Below are 26,719 nucleotides of genomic sequence, written 5' to 3'. Positions count from 1 at the left end.
TTTTTCAAAATTTTATATATATTTAGGAAAATGTCCGAAAAGAAGTAATCAAGTTTGGCGCTCTCTAGCGACCAAACCAATGATCAAGTTATTCGCGATTTTTTGGGAAAATGCACCGCAATTTTGTCCAAATGAAGGTTTTTCTTGGTCTTGGAAAACACGAATCTGGTGTCCGTTATTTTTTTGGTTTTTGCCAACCAATTGCGTGTAACAAGTTTAACAACTGCTCATTAATTAAACTTCGCTTGTAGTGATTTATTTTGACATTTACAAGGCAAATTCTAAGTTGTCGTAGTTTACTGAAATCAGTATGGCGTCCATAACAAAAACGTCGAACGGTAAATTTGAAATCAACAAGCTGATAAAGAGTGGCAATAAAAATATGCTTTTAGTTCTAGAATACCTCTTCGAATAAGGTTACAAATAAATAAAAAATCTAATTTTCAGTTTTCTTCCAATATCTCCGAAAGTACTCAACATTTTTAAAACGGCATTTGGTTCAGCTTTGAATTGCGCAACTTTGTCCCAATTTTAACTTTTTCGTATCTCTTGTTCCAAGAACCCAATGGTGAGAGTCACATTTGAATTGCCCTGTATTTAAATTCTAAACATACCTTCAGAGGATCTTTTCCTTCAAAGAATCCAGACCAGGGGCTATCGATCCAATCCTTGTATTTAATGTGGGTTTCCTTTCTGGCCCTGTCCAAAGCATCCTCGCAAATTTTGTCGTATTTTCCTTTCACATCTTTAACTTCCGCATCAGTTACGATTCCTAAAAAAATTAATTAACGACAAAAAATAAAAATTTAAAGATCCATACCTTCGGCTATTAAATGATCAGAATATTTATCTAAACAAGGCTTGGTGCTCCTGATTTTTCTGTACATAAGCGGTTGCGTGAACATTGGTTCGTCAAGCTCGTTATGGCCGTAACGACGATAGCAAACCTAGAAGCAATACATAATTAATTATAATTGTAGAAGGTTGAAAAATCATGAAACAAACCAAGTCAATAACAACGTCTTTATGGAACGTGGCCCTCCATTCAGCAGCAATATTGCACACGTGGATCACTGATTCAGGATCATCCGCATTTACGTGGAAGATTGGAGCGTTCACAACACGAGCCACGTCTAAATGACACATTAAATCAGCTATTTACTGTCGCTCAGTAAATTCAACTGAAAAAACTCACCAGTACAGTAAGGAGATGATCTAGAATACCTTGGATCGGTGGTAAAACCAATTTGGTTGTTTACCACAATATGTACAGTACCGTGAGTGGTATAGTCAGGTAGTTCAGATAAACCAATAGTTTCGAATACAACTCCTTGTCCGGAGAAGGCAGCGTCACCGTGAAGTAGCAGAGACATTACCTTATATCCATAACGAAAGTATTAAAAACACATTCTCAAAAATATAGTGATGATATATTTGGCAGATAGATCGTATAATCGAAAATACTTTCAACATGAGAAAAAAGTATAGGGTGTCCCATAAGTAATGGTAAATAACTTAATAGCGGATTTAAGGGGCCAAAATAATTCGATTTAGCACAACTTACCTCAGACAAAATGTCAACGAAAACAGAAATACAGGGGGTCAAAGTAATCTTTTTAAAATGGTCTTTTTTAATTACTCATGAATAACTTGGAGTTTCTGAAGATAGCAAATTTAATTATCAACGCAGTTTTAAGCCAGCACGCAGAGGTCTCCACCTGCACAAATTAATTCGCTTTAAAATCGACATAACTTTTTTTTGGTATAGCCAAGTGACAGCTGTAACCCAAATATCTGTTTTCCAATACCTTCTTGCCAAAAAAAATATACCTAGTATGTATCCCAAAAACAAACGGTTTTCGAGTTTTTTGCAATTAAAATATTGACCTCAATGCATTTATAAAAAAATTGGTTGAAATAACTGTCTGTTATTGTTCCAAAATCTCTCAACAGCATTTTAAGTTGAAATTAATAACTTGCCTTAGTTATCTATTATTTCTTCATACACAAAATGCCTCAGGTAAAAATCTGGAGGACCAATTTTCGAACTTGGTGCTGGTCATGATATTTGGCTTCTCCGACCAATTCAACGATTCAGAAAATTTTTGCTTAAGTAATTTCTCACTTGTAATGAGACATGATCTAAGGTTCCATCCTCCAAGAAGATTACAAATTGCAATCATGTTTGGCACCGAATACTTTAGTTGCAAATATCTCGTTAACTGTTGATCTTAAGGATGTCAACTAAGTATACCTTTTTTGTTAAAAAAATATTGGAAAACCGATACTCAGATTTCAGTTGTCACTTCGCCTTACCAGAAAAAAGTTAGAGTGATTTTAAAGCAAATCACTGGTTTTAGATGGTGACCTCTATAAGCTTGCTTAAAACTGAGTAGATAATCAAATTTGGCACCCTCGAATACCTAATTTTAGCAAGAAACTCCAAGGAGACCTCTTGTTAAGTGAAAAAATGCATTTTAAAAAAATAACTTTGACCCTTGTACTTCTGTTTCTATTGACTTTTTGTCTGAGGTAAGTTGTGCTAAATCGAATTATTTTGACCCCATAAATACGTCATTAAATTATTTACCATTACTTATGGGACACCCTGTATAAAACAAAAAGAAATTTCGCATCAATCAAAAAAAACTAGTAACAACTTTGCATAAAATCCTTTAAATAACTCAAAAGAAACTGCGTTAACTTCGAAACGGTTTATCGTAGAGCCATTAGTTTGGCACCATTAAAAAGAGCAGGTTTTTTCCTATTAAATGCACTATGAATGATTGTTTGAAATTGTTTTGTTTCATCGACAGGTGGTGCTTTTTACAAAGACCTACTATTTTCCCGCCTAACTGATAAAATCAAATGCAACCCATAGCGTTGATTAATGCCAAAATGGAGAGAATTAAATACTACATCAGACAGCAAAAACCAATTCTTCTGTGTCAAGTTGTGATGGGCGTAAATATACCGTGACCAATAATTTACCTGTAAAGTAAAGTAAAAATTAGTGCGACAGAAAAATGTACCAATTTTACCAGTAAATTCCAAATTTATGGGTCTAATTGAAATTTGATTAAAAGATTTTCCTGTCATGACTGTCATTAATGGCATTAAAGTAATTTTCGGTCAATATTGGCAAAATAAAATCCTCAAAAATAGAGAGTGAGTAAAAGGATGTTTTGATTTGTTATTTATTGTTTGAGAGATTTTGGTTCATCAATTTTATAAAATAAATAAAGTGAAATTTTTCTGACAAAGTGATTCTTGTGCCAATTGAGTTTCAATCTTATAACTTTTTTTATAAACAAGTAGCCGTTTCTAAAAAATAAAAAAACATTTTCAGCTGTTTGTCACTAATCTCATATATAATCTTATAATTATGACAAATAATAAGTTAAGAAAAGTAAGTTTATGAGGTGAGAAAAATGCCGCAAATCTGAAGATATTATTATTTAAACAATTTGTAATTTACCATTAATTCATTGACCAAAATAACTGTCATAAATACGTCTTGTTTCGAAAACTGTGTTAAACGGTAATTCTTGCAAATTCTAGGCAAATTTTGACAATTTTCACATCAGTCACAAATATCACGTGGTTTTTGGAGGATAATTTAGCTAGAGAGTCATGTGACCACTGTCATAAATCTCTAAATGTTTTGTATCGAATACTGAGAGAAAACATTTCTAAACCATGATTTTTGCAACTTTTGAGCATAGTTTGACAGTCAGGAACAAAATTGCTCGTCAAAACCAATTGGAGTGAAAACATTACAGTTTTAAGCACATTTTTGGAATCGTAAATAAATTTCCTATCCAATAACCTGAGAAAACACTACAAAATTTGGTACAGTCAGGGAAAAAACCGGTGTCAAAGTTTGAACTGACACAAACACAGTTTGAAAGGACAGTCAGGGACAAAATCGCCTGTAAACCCCACTTGGAGTTAGAAAATGACAGTTTTAATTTCATTTTTGAAATCCTCATTAAATTTCCTATCCAATAACCTGAAAAATACAAAATTTGGTACAGTCAAAGAGAAAAGCAGTGTCAAAGTTTGAACTGCCAGAAACACAGTTTGAAAAGACAGTCAGGGACATAATCGCCTGTAAACCCCACTTGGAGTTAGAAAATGACAGTTTTAATTTCATTTTTGAAATCCTCATTAAATTTCCTATCCAATAACATGAAAAATACAAAATTTGGTACAGTCAAAGAGAAAAGCGGTGTCAAAGTTTGAACTGCCAGAAACACAGTTTGAAAAGACAGTCAGAGACAAAATCGCCTGTAAAACCCACTTGGAGTAAGAAATTTACTGTTTTAAGAACATTTTTGGAATCCTCATTAAATTTCCTATCCAATAACCTAAAAAACACTAAAAAATTTAAGAGAGTCAGGAAGAAAAGCAGTGTCAAAATTTGAACTGACAGAAACACAATTTGAAAGGACAGTCAGAAACAAAATTGTCTGTAAAACCCACTTGGAGTAAAAAATTGACTGTTTGAAGCACATTTTTGGAATCCTCATTAAATTTCCTATCCAATAACCTAAAAAACACTACAAAACTTGATATAGTCAAGAAGAAAAGCGGTATCAAAGTTTGAACTGCCAGAAACACAGTTTGAAAATACAGTCAGGGACAAAATCGCCTGTAAAACCCACTTGAAGTAAGAAATTTACTGTTTTAAGAACATTTTTGGAATCCTCATTAAATTTCCTATCCAAAAACCTAAAAAACACTAAAAAGTTTAATAGAGTCAGGAAGAAAAGCAGTGTCAAAGTTTGAACTGACAGAAACACAATTTGAAAGGACAGTCAGAAATAAAATTGTCTGTAAAACCCACTTGGAGTAAGAAATTGACTGTTTGAAGCACATTTTTGGAATCCTCATTAAATTTCCTATCCAATAACATAAAAAACACTACAAAACTTGATATAGTCAAGGAGAAAAGCGGTGTCAAAGTTTGAACTGACAGAAAGACAGTCAGGGACAAAATCGAATGTAAAACTCACTTTGAGTGAGAAAATGACTGGTTTAAGCATATTTTTGGAATCTTAATTAAATTTCCTATCGAATAATCTAAAACTGCCTGTAAAACCCACTTGGAGTTAGAAAATGACTGTTTTATCCTCATTTTTGGAATCCTCATTAAATTTCCTATCCAATAACATGAAAAAACACTATCTAAACACTATATAAATTTAGTAATCAGTAAGAAAAGCGGTGTCAAAGTTTGAATTGCTAAAAACACAGTTTTAAAAGACAGTCAGGGAAAAAATAGACTGTAAAACCCACTTGGAGTGAGAAAATGATTGTTTTAAGCACATTTTTGGAATCCTCATTAAACCCCCTATCCAATAACCTGAAAAAAAAACACTACACATTTTGGTAAGCAATGAGAAAACTGGTGTCAAAGAGTTTGATAGGACAGTCAGTGACAAAATCGCCTGTAAAACCCTCTTGGAGTAAAAAAAATACTATTTTAAGCACATTTTTGGAATCCTTATTAAATGTCCTTTACCTTATTAAATATTTACTTTACCGGTAATTTACTTATCACTACAAAAACCTATTTTTAATAATTCTTCCCAGTGAGCAGAGCATAATATGACAGGTTCTCTTAAGCGTGTTACGACTGCAAACCTTATTTAACTTTTTAGAAAATGTTTCTCATAAGATTAGCTAGAAGTGTGAGAAAAATGCTAAATATTAAAAAATTGTCACGTACGTTTGATGTGCTAATTTATAATATTTTCCTTAACTTAACTCTCTTAAACTACCGCTTACAAATGAAGAAACTGTCGAAATGGTACAATTGTATTCAAGAACTTTTATTTTAAACTGTCATTTTATGCTCCGCACACTTGGGAGACGACGATTAATCATAAAAAATAATCGTTTTTTTTTTAAGTAACTTGAAATAAAAGGATGCTAGAAAGTTGCGGTTTTTGCTATCAGATGTAATATTTAGTTTTCTTCATTTTAACATTAATCAACGCCTTGAAATCTTGAATCAAAGTTGTACGCGCTCTTGTGGACATTTCCCGAAACTGAAAATATTTTCTAACGATATTTATTGAGCCCCTTTTTATAACAATTTTTTTCCAGTTTAGTCAAAAACGTCCAAAACCACTATTATTTGAACACCCTGCACATACAACCTGAGTAATCAAGTCATGTTATTGGCAAAAAATAAATCTTGTTTTTTGAGATTTTAAAAATATGACATCAATGGGAAATTGTCACTAAACTTAATTAAAATACTGCCAGAGCTAATAATTTTCTTGTTTTTCTAGATAAATGTACCAAGTGTAGCTTTGACCATTGTAAACAATGTTATTATGGCTGTTCTCAATTGAAGGAATGTTCAGATTGCAGAGAGTGAGGTCTAATAAGTATAATTCATTTTATGGGGCAAACCTGTTATATTTATATAGTTAGGATGGTTTGAACTTTTCAAAAAAACAGAAAAGCTATCAAAATTGGTCCACTCTTACCTATAAGATGTATATTACCTTTTTGCCTTCACCGTCACCCCTATAAAATTGTTCAGCTCTAGTCTTGCCTTCAACCACCGGATCGACAGTTTCCAAGTGAGAAGGATTGGCCACAACAGCCAGTCGAATGTTTTTGTTCGTTACGCGATTCAAGCTGCACAAATCCAATTTAATCATAACAAGAGTTAAAGTGGTAGACATACCGCTCAATGTAGGTTCCCAAATGGTACTTTACATCACCAGAACCGTCGTCGACAGCTTCAAGCCCGGCGAATTGGGTAAATAGTTGATACAATGGTTTTCTGCATACGTTGGCTAAAACGTTCAAACGGCCTCTGTGGGGCATGCCCATCACTATACTTTCCACGCCCAATTCTGTGGATTTATCGATGACGGTTTTCATGGCGGGAATTAGGATTTCGCAACCTTCCAGACCAAAACGTTTTTCTGACGACCATTTACGTGAAAGGAATGATTCGAATCTAGAAAAGTATAATAATAATCAACAGACTGAATTATGTAATTTAATAACAAATGTTTATTTTATAGTTCTTTTAGAAAGTTTCTGATTAGAAAGAATTTCTGCTGGAAGAACTGCCATTTAACCCGTTGTTGTGAGATTGACTCATAAAACCTGTCCAATGAGTAATTTGCATCTTAGACTTTTACCTATACCCTAATTATTATACCTTTAGTTGCACGTCATCAAGGTGAACATGGACGACGTTGTCAATGTTGTAAATAACGAACCTAAATTGAAAAACATGATTTTGTTTACATTATGAAATTAAAATGCCCCTTACTATGCCACCGTGCCCGCCTCATTTTAACGTTCCTTTTAAGCTTATTGTTGTAAAATTACTAGCAATGTAATATTGAAATGTAAGACGTAATAGCACGTTTTAAAGCATACGTTTTATGGTTTAAACGTTAAATTCCACTATGGTTGACGACCCCATTGGTCACATAGATGTTTTCAAAACAGGAACTTTTAAAATGGTTTATTTTAACTTATAATGCCTGCTTTATACCTCTCAATTAACAATTAAACTAAACTTTCATTTAAACTAAAATTAATTTATCAAAGCTGAAAGTGAACTTACAAGCGAGCCCATTTATACTTTCAATTTACACTAAACTAAACTAACTTATTAAAGTTCGGCATAATTCGTTTAAATTCGTTGACTTTCGGAACTATCACTGTCATACTTGTCATCACTCATGATGTAAATTGCTGTCTTCTATTGCGATACGTAGTCTATTAGACTTGAATCGTCTATTTCCATAATTGGATTTTTTACCGAAAAAGTGGTTTAAGAACAAATTTTTTAAATTATTTTAATAAAAATTTTCTTTATCCACAAAACACGCGTAATGACGATGACAATATAAACGTCAACGTCAAACATCAACGTCGAACGTCCAGTAAGTCAAAACAGTCATTTATTTTTCTAATTATTAATTTGTATAAACCTAACCAAAATTTCTTAGTTTAAATATTAATTTTAGTGGAAATTTTAATTTAATTTAATTCTTAAATGGGAGGTATAAAGCAGGCATAAGCGACTTTTTAATTTAATCCCTTAGCAAACCTACAGTTATGGATTTGGAAATAAGATTGTTTTACAGCAGAAAGATATGCTTTATAAAAATGCGAATTTTTTAGTATTCGCGAGATATTTGCAGTTACATTGATGATAACTCGTTTCGAATCTTAGAAACATTTATTTTGTTACTTGTTGGACGAACCAAGTATACCTAAAAAATATGTATGTGTGTTTCAACTTTTATTTCTACTTCTACAGAAACATAAGGGAGAGTTGTAGGGAATTATATTCTCTACAAGACTGCTTTAGGGCATTTTTGCCCTAAAAGGTCATTTAAGGGAGAAATTTCCCCAAAACTGTTTTAAAAACAAAACGAGTCTATAACTTGGTTATTTGAAAAGTATCAAAAAAGTGTAATAAGGGAGATTTGTAGGGAATTTTATTCTCTACAAGACTGCTTTAGGGCATTTTTGCCCTAAAAGGTCATGTAAGAGAGAAATTCCCCCAAAACGGTTTTAAAAAAGTGTAATAAGAGAGGGTTGTTGAGAAATTCCCCCAAAACGGTTTTAAAAAACGGAACGAGTCTATAACTTGGTTATTTAAAAAATATCAAAAAAGTGTAATAAGGGAGGGTTGAAGGGAATTTTATTCTCTACAAGACTGCGTCAGGGTACTTTTGCCGTAAAAGGTTATTTAAGGGTGAAATTCCCCCAAAACTGTTTTAAAAGACGAAATGAGTCTATGACTTGGTTATTTGAAAAATACCAAAAAAGTGTAATAAGGGAGGGTTGTAGGGAATTATATTCTTTACAAGACTGCATCAGGGCACTTTTGGCGTAAAAGGTCATTTAAGGGTGAAATTCCACCAAAACTGTTTTAAAAAACGAAACGACATCATAACTCGGTTATTTGAAAAATATAAAAAAAGAGTAATAAGAGAGGTTGTAGGAAATTTTGCCCTAAAAGGTCATTTAAGGGAGAAATTTCCCCAAAACAGTTTAAAAAAAAGAAACGAGTCCATAACTCGGTTATTTGAAAAATATCAAAAAAGTGTAGCAAGGGAGATTTGTAGGGAATTTTATTCTCTACAAGACTGCTTTAGGGCATTTTTGCCCTAAAAAGTCATGTAAGAGAGAAATTCCCCCAAAACGGTTTTAAAAAACGAAACGAGTCCATAACTCGGTTATTTGAAAAATATCAAAAAAGTGTAATGAGGAAGAGTTGTAGGGAATGATATTCTCTACAAGACTGCTTTAGGGCATTTTTGCCCTAAAAGGTCATTTAAGGGTGAAATTCCCCCAAAACTGTTTTAAAAAACGAAACGAGTCCATAACTCGGTTATTTGAAAAATATCACAAAAGTGTAAAAGGGAAAGTTGTAGAGAATTTTATTCTCTACAAGACTGCGTCAGGGTACTTTTGCCATAAAAGGTTATTTAAGGGTGAAATTCCCCCAAAACTGTTTTAAAAGACGAAATGAGTCTATGACTTGGTTATTTGAAAAATATCAAAAAAGTGTAATAAGGGAGGGTTGTAGGAAATTTTATTCTCTACAAGACTGCTTTAGGACACTTTTGCCCTAAAAGGTCATTTAAGGGCGAAATTCCCCCAAAACTGTTTTAAAAAACGAAACAAGGGTATAACTTGGTTATTTAAAAAATATCAAAAAAGTGTAATAAGGGAGATTTGTAGGGAATTTTATTCTCTACAAGACTGCTTTAGGGCATTTTTGCCCTAAAAGGTCATGTAAGAGAGAAATTCCCCCAAAACGGTTTTAAAAAACGAAACGAGTCCATAACTCGGTTATTTGAAAAATATCAAAAAAGTGTAATAAGGGAGGGTTGTAGGAAATTTTATTCTCTACAAGACTGCTTTAGGACACTTTTGCCCTAAAAGGTCATTTAAGGGTGAAATTCCCCCAAAACTGTTTTAAAAAACAAAACGAGTCCATAACTCGGTTATTTGAAAAATATCAAAAAAGTGTAAAAGGGAAAGTTGTAGAGAATTTTATTCTCTACAAGACTGCGTCAGGGTACTTTTGCCATAAAAGGTTATTTAAGGGTGAAATTCCCCCAAAACTGTTTTAAAAGACGAAATGAGTCTATGACTTGGTTATTTGAAAAATATCAAAAAAGTGTAATAAGGGAGGGTTGTAGGAAATTTTATTCTCTACAAGACTGCTTTAGGACACTTTTGCCCTAAAAGGTCATTTAAGGGCAAAATTCCCCCAAAACTGTTTTAAAAAACGAAACGAGTCCATAACTCGGTTATTTGAAAAATATCAAAAAAGTGTAATAAGGGAGATTTGTAGGGAATTTTATTCTCTACAAGACTGTTTTAGGACACTTTTGCCCTAAAAGGTCATTTAAGGGCAAAATTCCCCCAAAACTGTTTTAAAAAACGAAACGAGTCCATAACTCGGTTATTTGAAAAATATCAAAAAAGTGTAATAAGGGAGATTTGTAGGGAATTTTATTCTCTACAAGACTGTTTTAGGACACTTTTGCCCTAAAAGGTCATTTAAGGGTGAAATTCCCCCAAAACTGTTTTAAAAAACAAAACGAGTCCATAACTTGGTTATTTGAAAAATATCAAAAAAGTGTAGTAAGGAAAAGTTGTAGGGAATTATATTCTTTACAAGACTGCATCAAGACACTTTTGCCCTAAAAGGTCATTTAAAGGTGAAATTCCCCCAAAACTGTTTCACTTAAGCAAAAAGCCAATAATTCAAGCAAAATAACCGTCCAAACCGCATTAAAATCCGTTCATTTGTTTCAAAATTAAATTAATATTCTTTTATTTTTATAATTAGAATTTTTTTCAACAAAATGCATTATTTTTATTAATAATGCATTTTGTTGAAAAAAATTCCGAATTGTCGTCGTTACAATCCTATTTTAGATAATAGTTTCCAACCATTATTTAAATAAACGTCATACTCATATAACAATAAAATATAAATTGCACTTATTATACTGAAGTATACTTTTTAATCATTTATGGGCAATAATACCACAAGAGCATCAAAATCACAGTAATTTTGTATTACTTTTTTTTTTTTTTGTAAAACTTTTTTAATCTGTAACTCTATGAGCCACGGTTAAGTGAAATAATCATCCAAATAAATAAAACGACGACAGTTCTAAACCAAGTCACGCGTGCCTATCATCACAAAACAGCTGACTTCAATTTGCACGCAAAATTTGTAGATTGACTGGCGTTTCGCGTAATATTAAGAAAACTTACCCGGTAGCTCTGGTGAGACGAGCCAAAATCAACCTTTTCTGTTCAGCGCTCAAGTCCATACAACCGGGAGTTTCCAATCTCTGCCTAATCCAATTGCACTGTTCCAGACTATTAATGAACATAAATTCCACGCCGATATGTCTGCAATAGGCCAGTTCCAAACGTCGCAAAATTTCCCTAAGTGGTAGACTTTTTTCGTTACCACCGATGAATGTGGTGGAGGGCAGTTTAAATACTCTGTCCATGTCGGTTTCATCTATTTGTGACACAAAAATACAGTAATTTTGGTAGTGACGCTATGTGGTTTGTAATCGTAAACTCTTTTCATAAATCAGTTTACAATCGCAAAAAAAGTGTAAGAAACATTTGTGCTTTGATATTCAATAGTCGGGAAGAAACAGTTTGAAACATTTCAATATGAATTTGTCATTAATTCAAACAAGTATACTTACATTATTTATTAAAATTTAGACAAATAGTTACGTAGGATTTAAGCAATTTATATAAGGTGGACATCGTGGTCCACCCTGTATTAAATTTCGAGCAAACGACCAAAAAAACACGTTATTTGTGTAAAATATTACCCAACAACTTTAAGCTTGTTTTGTTTCATTTGGAAAATTTTTAAATTGCAACAGTTTATGCATAAAGCAGCTTTATCTAGTAATAACTCAACTACCATCTACACTGAACTAGTTTTGTTTTGATACACTAAACACAAGTGCATTAATCAATTTAGTTAGTTATATGGACAACGCTCACGATTAGTCTACGTTCTACGTCATACTTACTTGAAAAGCCTATTTACATCAACTAATATTTACACTACGTCCTACAAACACATCCTCAAAATATCTAAAATACTTTGAATTAAAAAGAAAATCAACTGAACTTACGTCGCATGAACTGTTGAACCTGTCTTCGAAGCTCTTCCGAATACGTTCTGGATGGCCTATCTAAAAAGGTAACACAAAACAAGCAAAAACGAGTGAAAACATGGAAAAGCAATTAAATAAAAATCACAATGCAAATAATATGTTGTGCAAAATAAAAGAAAACTGGTTAATAAAACAAAAAGGTGTGAAGTTAATAGTGTAAAGTAGTATTTCATTGAAATGTTAATAGAGGATCCAGACTTGTTATAAAACAGCGATGTGTTTGTAACTTAGGGAAAAAACAAGAGCAAGTGATTTTTTTAGTTGCTGGACTAAAAAAAAGTCACCACTGAAACTGAACTTACTTTTTTTACATGTCTCTGAAGTCTCTCACCTGAGCCTAGACTTCCAACTTATTCAGAAAATTTAAACAACTATTTTTAAACCCACTCCTAATTTAAACTAATCGCCTGCACACATGAAAACAGTCCTTACCGAAATTGTAGTTTTTGTAAATCAGTTCCTGTGGCGTTTGGTCGTCCAAATCGGCGCTGTTGATACCCAACGGATCCAGGTTGGCAATGTGATGGCCCCGTATCTAAAAACAATATTGCCAACACCTCTACTAAATCCAGAAAATCTCGCAGTACCATGTATAGAATAGCACGGAGTCACTTGTACCAAATTTTGTTAAGTATTATAAGGTAAAACAATATTAACAACACATGAAACAGTGACGAAAGTTGCATATCACAGAACCAAAAGTCATTTTGATGGTTTATGTTTCAGTAAAGTTTAGATTTCTGATATGTACGTACTATAGTGTATTTTAAAACCATCAAAATAACTTCACTCTACATTTACAAAGCAAATATAAACTAGACTTCCAAAAAATATGATTCTTTCTTTTGGATGTCTAGTCCTTTTATTAATTGAAATTGTCCTTTTAAAAGTAGATACAAATTACCAGGCAGATAAGTGTGAGTGAAATAAAACACCTTGAAACTTTATGTATGACTTAAACAATAGTTTGTTTCCCTTTTAAGGTCAGTTTGCTAATTTTACGTTTAAGGACGTACTTTGATAAAGAAAAACCTACTTAAGGGTATTAAGAACAGTACAATTAAGTACTCTATGTAACTAAGTACTTGATTATTGCTGAAGATTTGTGCATTTGGGTGCATACATTATCAGTAAATCATTAAAGTTTGCAAAATGAAGACACTATAACCACAAATTGGAAGGGAAAATATGATAGTACGTAACCTCTATGACAAACCAGTACATATTTCAAAATGACAACCAACTTTTTACTGCTAAATTTATAGCGCTATCCAAATCTTGGATAAATACTTAAACTTCAAATTTTAAAACAGTCTTGGTTTGAAGATAAAAGGAACAACGTGACCAAACAAGAACACTTGCAAATTACCTATCATAATTGCAACCGTAAAAGAAACGAGGTCGTTTTTAATTTCAAATAAACTTGCAATGTAAATGCAAAACAATATTGTTTCAATTTGGAAAACTACAGAAAAAAACCAGGAAAGTGAATGAAAAACCGTAATCCAAATATCCTACACAAACTGGGTACAACAAGTACTACAACCAAGGGTGGAAAACCTAGAAGAAACCGTACAATTGACAAGCAAAGCTATAATTACGGCTTATCAGAACAATTGTCCTGAAAAAATCTGGAAACAGACAAGTGATACAGTCTGGTGGCTATTTAATAAAGGCAAAGCTAAAAATGACTAGGACAAGTCAAAGCTTATAGAGTATAACAAAGAGATGGCAGGGGTTCTGCGAAAGGGTAACCGACACCCCCGCATGTGCACAAATTCACAAAGTCAAAGCAAAAAAAGACACATCAAATAAGGTCGAACTTCTCAAAAAAAAACGACAACACATACACAAAAACAGCTGAGAAAAGTCTAAACCTGCTCATGAAAGCACGTTTTCCTACAGCAACGCAAATAATTGGCATTCCTGACCCATCATCTGAATTGAGGTTGCAAAGACCAAAAAGCCAAGAGTGGAAAATTGCCAAAGTGACACCTGCAAAGGTCAGGGTCCTACTACTTGAAACCAGGGAACAAAATTCTCAAGAGAATTGTTGATAGAATGTGACAGGAAAAGCTGACAATGACGGGATCCTGTCACATTTCACAGATGATAACTGATATCCTTTGTTTCAAGAATACACACCCAGATGGGCTATTAACCAATTTCAACCATTTAAATCCTCATCCTGCTGCAAAAAGGTCATGAAACCCTAGTTTCACACCTTGGCAGAGTTCAAGGAATGTCTGGCCTGGGGATTTGTGCCAAATTTGTGGCAACAAGTAAGAGTCTTGTATCTCCCCAAGATCTCCTTTGGACGTTGGACCACGCACCCTAGTCATACAGAATCTATCTTTTTTATGCTTAAATTGCTAGAAAGGCTAGTAGATATATGAGGGACAACATCTTACAGGTTTTTCCTCTTAGGATCGATTGACCTGGCTCGGGACGATTTAAATAGGCTAGTATCAAAATCTATAGAAGAGACCGGGCAATTTGCAAATGGATAGAATCCAGTCTACCAAACAAGACGATAATAGAAACCTTAGGAGAAACCACTATTGGGGCCGGTAGTGAGGGGGGGAATCCCACAAGGGGTGTATCGCCATTACTATGAGCCATACTAGTGGACGATCTGCTAAAAAAGCTGTCGGCGGAGGGCTTCTATTGCCTAGATTACTATTGTAGTACCAGGCAAATTTGCCAGTACTCTTTCAGAGAGAAGCAAAATGACACTCAAAATAGTGCAAAACTGACGCAAAGACGACAAGCTATCAATTAACCCAAATAAGACAGTTTCTAGTAAATGGAACAACCACTGCTGTACACAGGGCTGAAACCACTACTGGTAAATGGACAAGAATAACCTTTTTCAAAGGAAGTAAAGTATTTCGGAGTCATTTTTGACCAGAAACTTACTTGGAAATCACACGTTCAAAAGGTCGCACTCAGGGCCATAATTGCACTAGGTAGATGAAGAAGAATGTGTGAAAAGAACTGGGATCTAAACCCTAAAAGCGGTAGTAAGAATAATGATCGCGTATGGATTAGTAGTATGGACGAAAACCAAGCAGGCATGTGTAATTATGCAACTGCGTAGCGTTCAAAGGCTAGCATAACTAGAGCTATGCGCACAACGCCCACTACAGCGCTAGAAGGCTCAATCTACCACCAATACAAGTGCGAATCACGGTCTGGGACAAACAGATTATAATAAGGGTGGACATGGCACCGAACACGACAAGGTAAATAAAGAGTGACAATATCTTAGGTCTGCTCGCGGATAACAGCATACCCAAGTATAACTTTGTCGAACAGTACTCGACCTACATTTCTAGAACTGGAAGATTAATCCTCCATTAAAGGCGAATGTAGTTTGGTACACAGACAGCTCAAAAATCCAGGAAGGAGTCGGAATCTACGAACTCAAATCTCGATTCCTATGGACAAGCTGGCGACAGATAGAACACTGCGCAAAAAAATTAAACAGTAGAGACATTTGCAACAAATCAACGGTTGCGATCTACTGCAAAAGCTGTAGTTTCCAACAAACGTCACAGTTAGTGCTGGATTGTCAAAAACCACTGAACGAACTAAGGAGTCAACCAAAAATGACACTAACATAGTAATAAAATTGCCGATGAAGCAGCCCGTGAAGGCTCCTCTAGGCTAATGATACGACCAGAACGCTTCTGTGGGGTAGCAAAGCCGATTGCCAAAACAACCATTAAGAAATGGCTAGACAAGGGGTCCCAAAAATAGTGGACCAACAGCCAAACTGTTGGCGGACCAGCTTGGTGACGATGCGAAGGCCGTCAGGATCATGGTAGGTTTGCTGACAATTAAGTAGGCATCTTAGTCTAATGGGGCTGACGAAAAAGCAACAAATTCAGACTCTCCCGAGAAATAGAGAAAACTGCAGCTTGTGTGCTGTGACTGTGAGGGCCTGTCGAGAATGCGTTTTCGACTAGTTGGCTCAACAAATCCAGAAGCAATGAGCGACACTAAGGGGCTATAAAGTCTGATTAAAGATCACAAAAGATCCCGTGGGTCGCGGTGACAATAAGACAATAGGCCAACTCTCCCAAACTGTAATCCGTATGAAAACCCGTGTTATTTTCTAAAATATTTCAAAAAGGTTTTTTTCTTACAAATGTTGTTCAAATAACAGGGAGACCGGCAAGTAATGTCGTTTTTTACGCTTAATTCAAACACATACTCTTTGAGCCAGTCTTCATTATAGCTAATGATGTATTTCCCATCGTTTTCAATAACCTTTTGCCATCTAGTGAGTACATTTTCAATCCCTGATTGATACAAATTAATTGGTTTCTCGGCAAAATACTTGCTGGGGCCTAATTCTTGAAAGCAGAGAACGGAATTCTCAAGAGAACTGTTGATAGAATGTGACAGAACAGCGGGTTCCCTTCCCTCGTTTCAAGAATCTGCACACTGATGACATTTTGGATATCATCCAAATGTGCCCATGTTTTGCCACTTCAAAAATGTTGCAGCACTCGGAATAAGTGGAAATCTGATGGTGCAACATCGGAAGAATATGGTGGATGAGGCAGCACCTCCCACCCTAGTTCATTAATTTTGTCTAGGGTTTGCCTGTGCAGTATTGATTTGTCGTGTTGGAGAATCTCTGGCCACTTTTCAGTCAAAGATTGATTAACTCACTGCAATTGTTCGCTGTAGAGGTTTGCATTAACAGTTCAAATTCAAATGAACAATATGGCAAAACATTTGCTCATTTGGATAATCTTTATCAAGTGTTTTGTATTTAGCGTAAGAAAACGACTTTCCGGTCCCCCTAATATAAGTGTAAAAACATTTGCAGCTAACAGTAGACATTTTTGAGCAAAAATTAAAGGTTAGTTCTCATTACGTTTGAAAACTTTACCTGTTCTCCTAGTATTGAAGCAAAAATCAGTCAATAAACTTAAATTAGGCAAAGCACTTTACACAAAAGCTCAAGGAAAGCATGCAATAAAAACAAAAGCGCGTGCAACAAGCAGTATATGTTTACTCGATTTGGAGGCCAAAGTTTTGACTTGTTTTATCCTTTCATAATCGTCTGCAAGACGATCAAACACTCTTTTACAGTTAGTTATTTTAGATTAAATAGAAACTAGTGAAAATCATTGCTTACAAGTTGAACTATTGATCCGGGACTAATTAGTGCTACTGTGGGTACTAATAAAGTGAATGAAAACAGTTTTTTTGCCATCAATTGTTAAGTTTTCCGGTCTGTAAAACGGCAAACAAAAGCTTAATTGAAGGTTTTTGACGTTTTATACCATAAACATGGGTTGTGAACTCAACATTCATAAAAATGAAGAAATTAACTACATTAAACTTGTTAAACTACAAAAATGCCCGACATATTAGAAAACAACCCATATTTCCAGTATTATTTAAAAAAGATAATATACCTATGGTAGACCGTTCTAATGAGACCCATTAAAAACATACCCAACTAGATTAAAAACCAGAATGAATATGAAAACTATTACTGTTTACTAATTTTTGTTTTCAGTGAAATGTTTCAAACTGATTTAATCATGCCTTTATTGTGTTCCCAATTTGCATGCGCTTGTCATTAGGCAAAATGTCAACACATTTTTGACCACAATTATTAAATATTTCCTAGTTATCGCGATTTTATGAACAAACGTTTCTTGGTCAAGAACCGCATTAGTTACAATTTGATACACTTATCTACATGTCAATTAATAAACTGGCACATACATAAACCTACCACAACAGCTATTGACCTTAAAGCACAATTTTGACTAAACAAAAAACATTGATTTTATCGAAATTTCCTTGACACTGTTTTTGATTAATGCGGTTCTTAACGCTTAATCGATTCGATGAGATTGCTAACCACATTTACCTAGCTTGTGCTGCCGGATTACTTCCGACGGTGCAGCACCCATCAAGTCGCTAATAGTAGCGTTTCGGTCGGAAAACATGATACCCAGCGGGTCCACCTTGGCTACCAGGTGGCCACGTTGCTAGATAAAAACTCAAATTGAGACAAAGAATTGATAACATTTACGTGAAAAGGTTTTTAGTAAATTAGTAGAGAATAGAATGTGTAGCTGCCACTACACCCCATACACAGCATGTTCAAGTTAACTTAATGGTCAATTGTGTACCGGATTGTGCATTAAAAATATAACTAACTAATGCATTGCATTTTGAAAAAATAATGTATTAACTACTAACTAAAATGTTTTGTTGTGTTTGAATTATGAAAAATCAGTGGTACACCAATAATAAGTGTTGCGTTGCCACTGGCACAATTTATAATACTTTTTGTCGAAACAAAGAGTAAGAGAGAACCGTTTTCTTGGCAGTAAGGGGCAAAACTCCATAAATTGTCTATGACAGACTGACAAATAACAAATTTGTCAATCTGTCGGATGTGACGTCACTTGATAATAGTTGGTCAGACTTTATCAGATAACCTGTACTGTCAAATAACGTCATATCCGACAAGAGCTTTTGCTTCTTCCGGTTGGTTTCGTACGATTTACTGATTGTTATCCATTGGGCAAGCGATAATTCAAATATTTCATAGTTTTAGGAAACATTTGATACCGTGTTAATAAAAGTAGTCTAAAATTGTGATCACACCCTCAAACTGGTGTAAACTAGGTTAAAACGCCCATATAGAGTCCCACCTACACAACTAAACCGCTGCATATACGAAAAACCCATATTAATTAATGAGATAACAAAAATGTAGTGCGATTTTATGCCAGCGAGCTGCCAAGCGGGGCAAGAGTATAATAATATAAAAAATCATGCTCCAAAGTAAGAAATTTCAGGAACATTCCAAAAGTCATAGAAAGTAAATCTAAAAAAAAGGTGAAGTTTAACATTCTTTTCAGCAGAACCTAAGAATATTGATTCGCTCCTACATACATAAGTTCCTATAGTAAAAGCAAAAGCTTTGTGCTTCCGTGATAAAACTTTTATTTACATTGGAAAACCAAAAAATTGTTTCAATCGAAACTTACCTGATAACTTCTTATGATCGCCTGGACTGCCAGATGGTCGTCGATCATTTTCTCGCTGATGCCGCCACTCAGAGCTGTAGAACCACCCAAACTCGGTATCAGAGCACCGAGTGAAACTTCGTTGCGGCCCGGCTGAGCCAAACTCGGCGGTGGAGTGTATCCGGGACCTCCGCTTTGTGAATTGCGAAAGAAGGCGTCCCAAGACTGAAAAATAATTTAGTTTTCCCTTAAATTTTAATCCTGCAAACTGTTTTTTCTATGTAGTGATGAACGTAAATTTACCGGTAAGATAAAGGAATGAAAAAATAGGTAGGAACATTTACCAATTTTACCAGTAATTCAAATTTGACTAGTACATTTCTGAGTCTAATTGAAATTTGCTTGAAAGATATCATTTCCGACACGACTCACACTGGTTGTCATAAATCTCAGAAACACGTCTTGTTTAGAAAACTGTATTTAAGGCCGTATTCGTTTTTACGCTCCATGGAGCTTGAAAACGAATGCGGCCTAAGTGTAAATCTTGCAAATTCAAGGCAAATTTTCATTAGTCACAGATATCACATAGTTTTTACAGGATAATTTAGATAACTAACTGTCATCCATCTCAAAAACACGTTTTGTATCGAACACTGCAAGAAAACTTTTCTAAACCCTGATTTTTGCAACTTTTGAGTACAATTTGACAGTCAGGAACAAAATTGCTTGTCAAATCCACTTGGAGTGAGAAAATGACAGTTTTAAGCACATTTTTGGAGTCCTCATTAAATTTCCCATCTAATAACCTAAAGAACACTAAAAAATTTGGTACAGTCAGAGAAAAAAGTGGTGTCAAATTTGAACTGACAGAAACACAGTTTGAAAAGACAGGAACAAAATCGCCAGTAATACACACTTGTACTGAGAAAATACCTGTTTTAAGCACATTTTTGGAATCCTTATTAAATTTCCCATCTAATAACCTGAAAAACACTACAAAATTTGGTACAATTAGGGAGAAAAGCCGTGTCAAACTTTCAACTGACAGAAATACAGTTTGAAAGGACAGTCAGTGACAAAATCGCATGTAAAACCTCCTTGGAGTGAGAAAATTACTGCTTAAAGCACATTTTTGGAATCCTCACTAAATTTCCCATCTAATAACCTAAAAAACACTACAAAATTTGGTACAGTCAGAGAAAAAAGTGCTGTCAAAGTTTCAACTGACAGAAACACAGTTTGAAAGGACAGTCAGGGACAAAATCGCATGTAAAACCCACTTGGAGTGAGAAAATACCTGTTTTAAGCACATTTTTGGAATCCTCATTAAATTTCCCATCTAATAACCTGAAAAACACTACAAAATTTAGTACACTGAGAGAGAAAAGCGGTGGCAAAGTTTCAACTGACAGAAACACAATTTGAAAGGACAGTCAGAAACAAAATCGCCTGTAAAATACTCTTGGAGTGAGAAAATGCCTGTTTTAAGCACATTTTTGGAATCCTTATTAAATACCCCATCTAATAACCTGAAAAAACATTAAAAAATTTGGTACAGTCAGGAAGAAAAGCAATGTCAAAATTTGAACTGACAGAAACACAGTTTGAAAAGACAGTCAGGGACAAAATCGCATGTAAAACCTCGTTGGAGTGAGAAAATGACCGTTTAAAGCACATTTTTGGAATCCTCATTAAATTTCCTATCCAATAACCTGAAAAAACACTACAAAATTTGGTACAGTCAGGGAGAAAAGCAATGTCAAAATTTCAACTGCCAGAAGCACAGTGTGAAAGGACAGTCAGGGACAAAATTGCTTCTAAAACCCACTTGAAGTAAGAAAATAACTGTTTTAAGCACATTTTTGGAATCTTCATTAAATTTCCTATCCAATAACCTGAAAAAACACTGCAAAATTTGGTGGAATCAGTGAGAAAAGTGGTGTCGAATTTGAACTGTCAGAATTACAGTTTGAAAAGACAGTCAGGAACAAAATTGCCTGTAAAACCCACTTGGAATAAGAAAATTACTGTTTTAAGCATATTTTGGAATTCTCATTAAATTTCCTATCTAATAACCTGAAAAAACACTGCAAAATTTGGTACAGTCAAGGAGAAAAGTGGTGTCAAGTTTGAACTGCTAGAAACACAGTTTGAAAAGACAGTCAGGAACAAAATTGCATGTAAAACCCACTTGGAGTATGAAAATGACTGTTTTAAGCACATTTTTGAAATCTTCATTAAATTTCCTATTCAATAACCTGAACACCCCCACTACAAAATTAGGTGGTCAAGGAAAAAAAAGCGGTGTCAAGTTTGAACTCAAAAATACAGTTTGAAAGGACAGTCAGGAACAAAATCGCCCGTAAAACTCACTTGGAGTAAGAAAATGTATGTTCTAAGCACATTTTTGGAATCCTCATTAAATTTCCTATTCAATAACGTGAAAAAACCTTACAAAATTTAGTACAGTCAAGGAAAAAAGCGGTGTGAAGTTTGAACTGTCAAAAATACAGTTTGAAAGGACAGCCAAGAACAAAATTGCTTCTAAAACCCACTTGGAGTAAGAAAATATCTGTTTTAAGCACATTTTTGGAATCTTCATTAAATTTCATATCCAATAACCTGAAATAACACTGCAAAATTTGGTTCAGTCAGGGAGAAAAGTGGTGTCAAGTTTGAACTGTCAGAAATACAGTTTGAAAAGACAGTCAGGAACAAAATCGCCTGTAAAACACACTTGGACTAAGAAAATAACTGTTTTAAGCACATTTTTGGAATCCTCATTAAATATCCCATCTAATAACCTGAAAACACTACAAAACTTGGTACAGTCAGTGAGAAAAGCGGTGTCAAAATTTGAACTGACAAAAACACAGTTTGAAAAGACAGGCAAGGACAAAATCGCCTGTAAAGCCCACTTGGAGTGAAAAAATGACTGTTTTAAGCACATTTTTGAAATCCACATTAAATTTCCTAGCAAATAACCTGAAAAAATACTACAAAGGTACAGTCAGGGAGAAAAGTGGTGTCAAAATTAAAACTGCCAGAAATCCAGTGTTTGTAATTTACCAGTAATCAGTAATTTACTATTTACTGGTCAACCCATCTCTAGATTATTCAAATAACCCAGTATCTGAAGAGATGGATTTACCAAAGTAGGTCATATGACTGGCGGAAGTTACAATGATTAATGACAAACAGAAATAAGATAAACTGTTATATTAATAAGATAAAGCAGTGTATTGATATAACAGATGTTAAGCAGATTGACAAATAATGTTAACAATCTAAAGTAACCAATGATATCGACATTTTGAAGATTTACGATTTCTACTACCCCTTGCATAGTCAACATGATCAGGCACAAAACAATTCAAATATAATAATGGTTCTTTGTATTACGCAACTAAGTGGCACATGTTATCAATAATTTTACTACACAATTTCAATTCTATACAAACTGATACATATGCTTGAAGTGTTATCTGACACCTCTAGAAATAATATCCCCTGTTAAGATAAAGTTTAGTTAGAATAACTGAAAACACTTAACAGCTTCATTACTTTTTACAGGTAATTTACATTTTAGGCTGGGAATCAAAGTGTAAGTGTATCGCTCAAAATGTTCACTATTTGCAGTTTTCATAATTTTTGACAGTTTCACTATGACTCATCAAAAGCTATTCGAAAATAAGATTTAGATAAGAAGACACATTTAGTGTTTACAATAATTTAAAAAAAACAATATGGCATAACGTTATGAAACTTCTCTGTGTTTATTAACTAATTTAAGATAAACTATAACATTTTATTTTAGAACATTTAAAATACCAGTTATGCCAAATCCACCCTTGGAATATTATGTATTGGTTCTGTTTCTCCATAGTTTAATTCTTTGGCTTTGACCTGTTTATTTTAATACATATTTTTCGTAATGATTACAGAAAATAACATCTGTACCTGTGGCCTTAAAACAAAAAGCTGGCTTTAGCCAACTAGTTACATATTCGAGGGGTGTGACACTCTCTTAAATTTGGGCCCATATTATATAATACGAGGATTATCATAGATTATTCAATATTATGCGATATTATTGATAATATTGGTATTATACCCGTATTATTGTATTATTCCAAATAATATTGATATTATATGGTAATATACGGATTATTATGGATTATTCAATATTATTGATATTATGTCAGTATTATTGTATTATTCCAAATAATACTGATATTATACGTATTATTGCTTGATTAGCGTATTATTAAGGATTATTCTTTACTACTTGGATTATTACATATTATATTAATGATGCAATATTATTGCAAAAACGCAAAAGTTTAAGCGCAAACGAGTAAGTTAAAAATTGTTTAGATTATAATTTAGAATACAAAAATGGTATCAGTAAATAAAGCTGTCATAACAAAATCCGAGTTTACTACTGATTTCACGTAGATGTGCAAACCAATCACTTCAATATTTTGAATGTGTTTTGATCGAGGTTTTTATGGTCATATTTTTTTATTTCATTTTTGTTTCGAACATGTATCAGTTTCAATTTCCTCAATACTGCCCATGTTGTTTCTTATTTATTCACTCGCTAGTAATTTAATATGTAATTGCATAAATTATTAATTTAAAGACGATAAATACATTTTGGCAAAATACTTAGGGAATAAAAAAATAAAATAAAAAAATTTGTCAGTTTATTATTGTCACAAGCCGAGCAAAAAGCTCCTTATAATAACCAAGCAAAAAAACATACCTGCATAATTATTTCTACACTTTTCAATCTTCAGTTGGTTTAGTTGGTTTAAAATGTTTATATTTATTCTTAATAACCAACAATTCCCACCGCTTTATGATTTTTCATATTATGCCGTATTATTCGTATTATTCAGATTATTTATTATATTATTGGATTATGTGGTATTATCAAGATTATGCTGCATTATTTATATTATGGGGTATTATTCGTATTATTCAGATTATTATTAGTATTATTGCATTATGTACTATATTATTGGATTATGTCGTATTATCAAGATTAGTAAGATTATTGCATATTATTAATATTATTTGGTGAGTGACCCAAATATTATTGAAGTGTCACACCCCTCGTACATATTTCAATATCAAAACCAAACTTTGCCAATCAAACATGATTCTGAAAAGGTGTTCAAGATACAGAATGAGCATATTAACTCTTTACTAGATAGTAAACTATGTGATCTTTATCTAAGTGACACACAATGACACTTACTGCAAAATAATCTCAAAAGCAAAAACAAACATGACATGATGAATTTTAAAAAAGTGGATAAATTGTAAAGGTATTATAAAATAGTCATCAAAATGGATTTGAAACTAGATAATGAACCAATAAATTTTATCTAAATATGAATTATCAATATTTCTAATAGACAAGCTTTTTTACAGTGTTCAAAACTGCATTTAATCCCATAATAATAAAATGCTTACAAAATTCAAAGCTAACTGCATTAGCAACAAGGATTGGCAAAAAATCATGTTACAAACAAACCAGACACTGTAAATTAAGTAATATTTTTTTGTTTCATGAGTTCAAAAGCTCAAATCTGTCAATATGTATGTAAACCTCACTCACAAAACAAACAAGATTATTTTAGTAATATTATTTATTATTTTATATTGGTTGCCCCACAGTCGCATAAACCAGACAATCAGTAATTATTTTCAATTGAGCTGATAATATGTTTGGAATTATCCATATATGACAATTTTTACTATTTACAGTAAACAAATTCCTAGACTTTGACATTGATTACCAAAAGCACTGATTTTGTAGGGTATGTTGCTCTTGACGCCTTTGTGTTGTTATTAATATCAGTCAATTAAAGATCAATGACCACAACTGTAAATAATTTGCATTATTGATTATTTATTTATCAGATTTGCAAACAACAGTACTTTGCGTTATGTAGCATTAAAATTAATAACTCAGTAGAGTTGGTGGTTTTGGTTTATAAAAAAAAATATTTTATTGTATCCAAACTGGGCTGTAACTTAAGTCAAACAATATCAGTTTATGTCCATTTCATAACAAATGTAATATTAGCATTAATTTCATCTTCATTGAAAAAGTGTCTAGAATAATGTTTGACTGTCTATAAAGTGAAATTTCTATAGGGAGTTTTAATTTTTCGTTAATTGTATGAATTTTTGGGTAAACCACTAAGTAAAATTTTATACACTAATTTCTAATATGCCAATAATGCCCACTAATTTCTTGTAATGCCCAGTAATTCCTAATAATTAACCTAACCTAACTTAGCCTAACAATACCCACTAACTTCCTGAATTATCACAACTGGAAAGTTTAACAAAAACCTTTTTTAATTAAAAAAAGTAAAAATAAGAAAATATGCCTGCCAGAATGGGATACCCTGTATATTTTTTCATTTTTGTATTCTACGTCAAATTCTAGACATATTTCGCGTATTAATGTCTTATACCTACCTATATCCGTTTCTGAGATATTTACCATTTTATGTGAAATTTGAAAGATTTTTTTCTTGGTTTTTGGGTTTTGTCATATTAGACAAGGTGTGTTCTAGGAATGGGTGCAGAAAGACGTCAAAATCTATAATACAATGTGGTCACAAAATCAGTTCTAAAAAAGGACAGAAAGTCTAGTTTTTCAAACGTAACACATTCTTATAATTCTGCCTGATTCTCTGTTCAAAAGAAGTTTGTATTAGGCCACTTTTTAAATATACTATATATACATTGAACCACCCTGTAACTGTCAAAATAACTGAATTAGTAAAGATTAAAGTAGTAGTTGTCAAAACTGTGTTTATTGTCACACACAACACTTTGTATAGACTTTTATAGGTCAATGGCTAGAAAATAAAACAGGTTTTCAAAAAATATGGCCTCCTGTGTTGGTAAGTTGCTTCGTTTGGCTGCCAGAGGACCCCAAAGCTAATGTTTTCCTTGACTGTTACCACTCTAATATCTTTAAACAATTTTTTTTTAAATCGGTGAGATACGGCCCTGATATTTGGCACAAACCTAGCACAATGATTACCAAATCTAGGGTAGTAACAAAACTGTAGAAATACAATCATTAAGGTCGATTTTCGCTTGCACTAACTGGCCAACATAACGCAAAACCCATTAGGATAGTGGCGGTGTTTCAGGCAAATTTGACCCTTACGAATTTTGTCATTTGCAAAAAGAGTTTTTCAAAAAATTTCCAAGCATTACGTCGTGTTAGATCTAGTAAGTCACGTGACCGTGTTTTCCTAATTTTCCAGGATCAAATTAGCCCTTAACCAGTCAAAAAGTGTTTCTTGCACACCCTGTCACTTAACCGTAAATAACACGCGTACTTGTAACACCTTCTATATACTTTTATATGTCGATGGACAGCTAATGAAATAAGCTTTAGATTGACGTATAAAAGTCGACTGGTTAGTGGTACCC

At 33.5% G+C, this 26,719-nt stretch overlaps 1 protein-coding gene across 6 annotated transcripts in view; it reads right to left on the bottom strand.

Annotated features, from left to right (window-relative positions):
• The window catches only part of Ogdh (oxoglutarate dehydrogenase Nc73EF), a 53,495-nt gene that overhangs the window by 24,822 nt on the left and 1,954 nt on the right, over positions 1-26,719 (bottom strand). For 2 of the 6 annotated variants that reach the window (XM_081973053.1, XM_081973056.1), the window contains exons 3-12: positions 19,268-19,471; positions 12,666-12,768; positions 12,192-12,251; positions 11,296-11,551; positions 6,707-6,985; positions 6,522-6,657; positions 1,196-1,376; positions 1,006-1,133; positions 821-947; positions 615-772 (exon numbers count right to left, since the gene is read on the bottom strand). In XM_081973053.1, coding sequence (XP_081829179.1) covers positions 615-772; positions 821-947; positions 1,006-1,133; positions 1,196-1,376; positions 6,522-6,657; positions 6,707-6,985; positions 11,296-11,551; positions 12,192-12,251; positions 12,666-12,768; positions 19,268-19,471 — 1,632 coding nt within the window. Of the gene's footprint in view, positions 1-614; positions 773-820; positions 948-1,005; positions 1,134-1,195; positions 1,377-6,521; positions 6,658-6,706; positions 6,986-11,295; positions 11,552-12,191; positions 12,252-12,665; positions 12,769-18,135; positions 18,257-19,267; positions 19,472-26,719 lie in introns of all 6 variants that reach the window. The other 4 variants (XM_081973054.1, XM_081973057.1, XM_081973055.1 and 1 more) reach the window with 2 other exon arrangements.

This window comes from Ips typographus, linkage group LG2 (assembly GCF_016097725.1).
Source record: "Ips typographus isolate SLU linkage group LG2, UJ_Ityp_2.0, whole genome shotgun sequence".
NCBI classification, from domain to species: Eukaryota; Metazoa; Arthropoda; class Insecta; order Coleoptera; family Curculionidae; genus Ips; species Ips typographus.
Note: the sequence above shows the minus strand (reverse complement) of the source record. Positions and strands in the feature narration are given on the sequence as shown.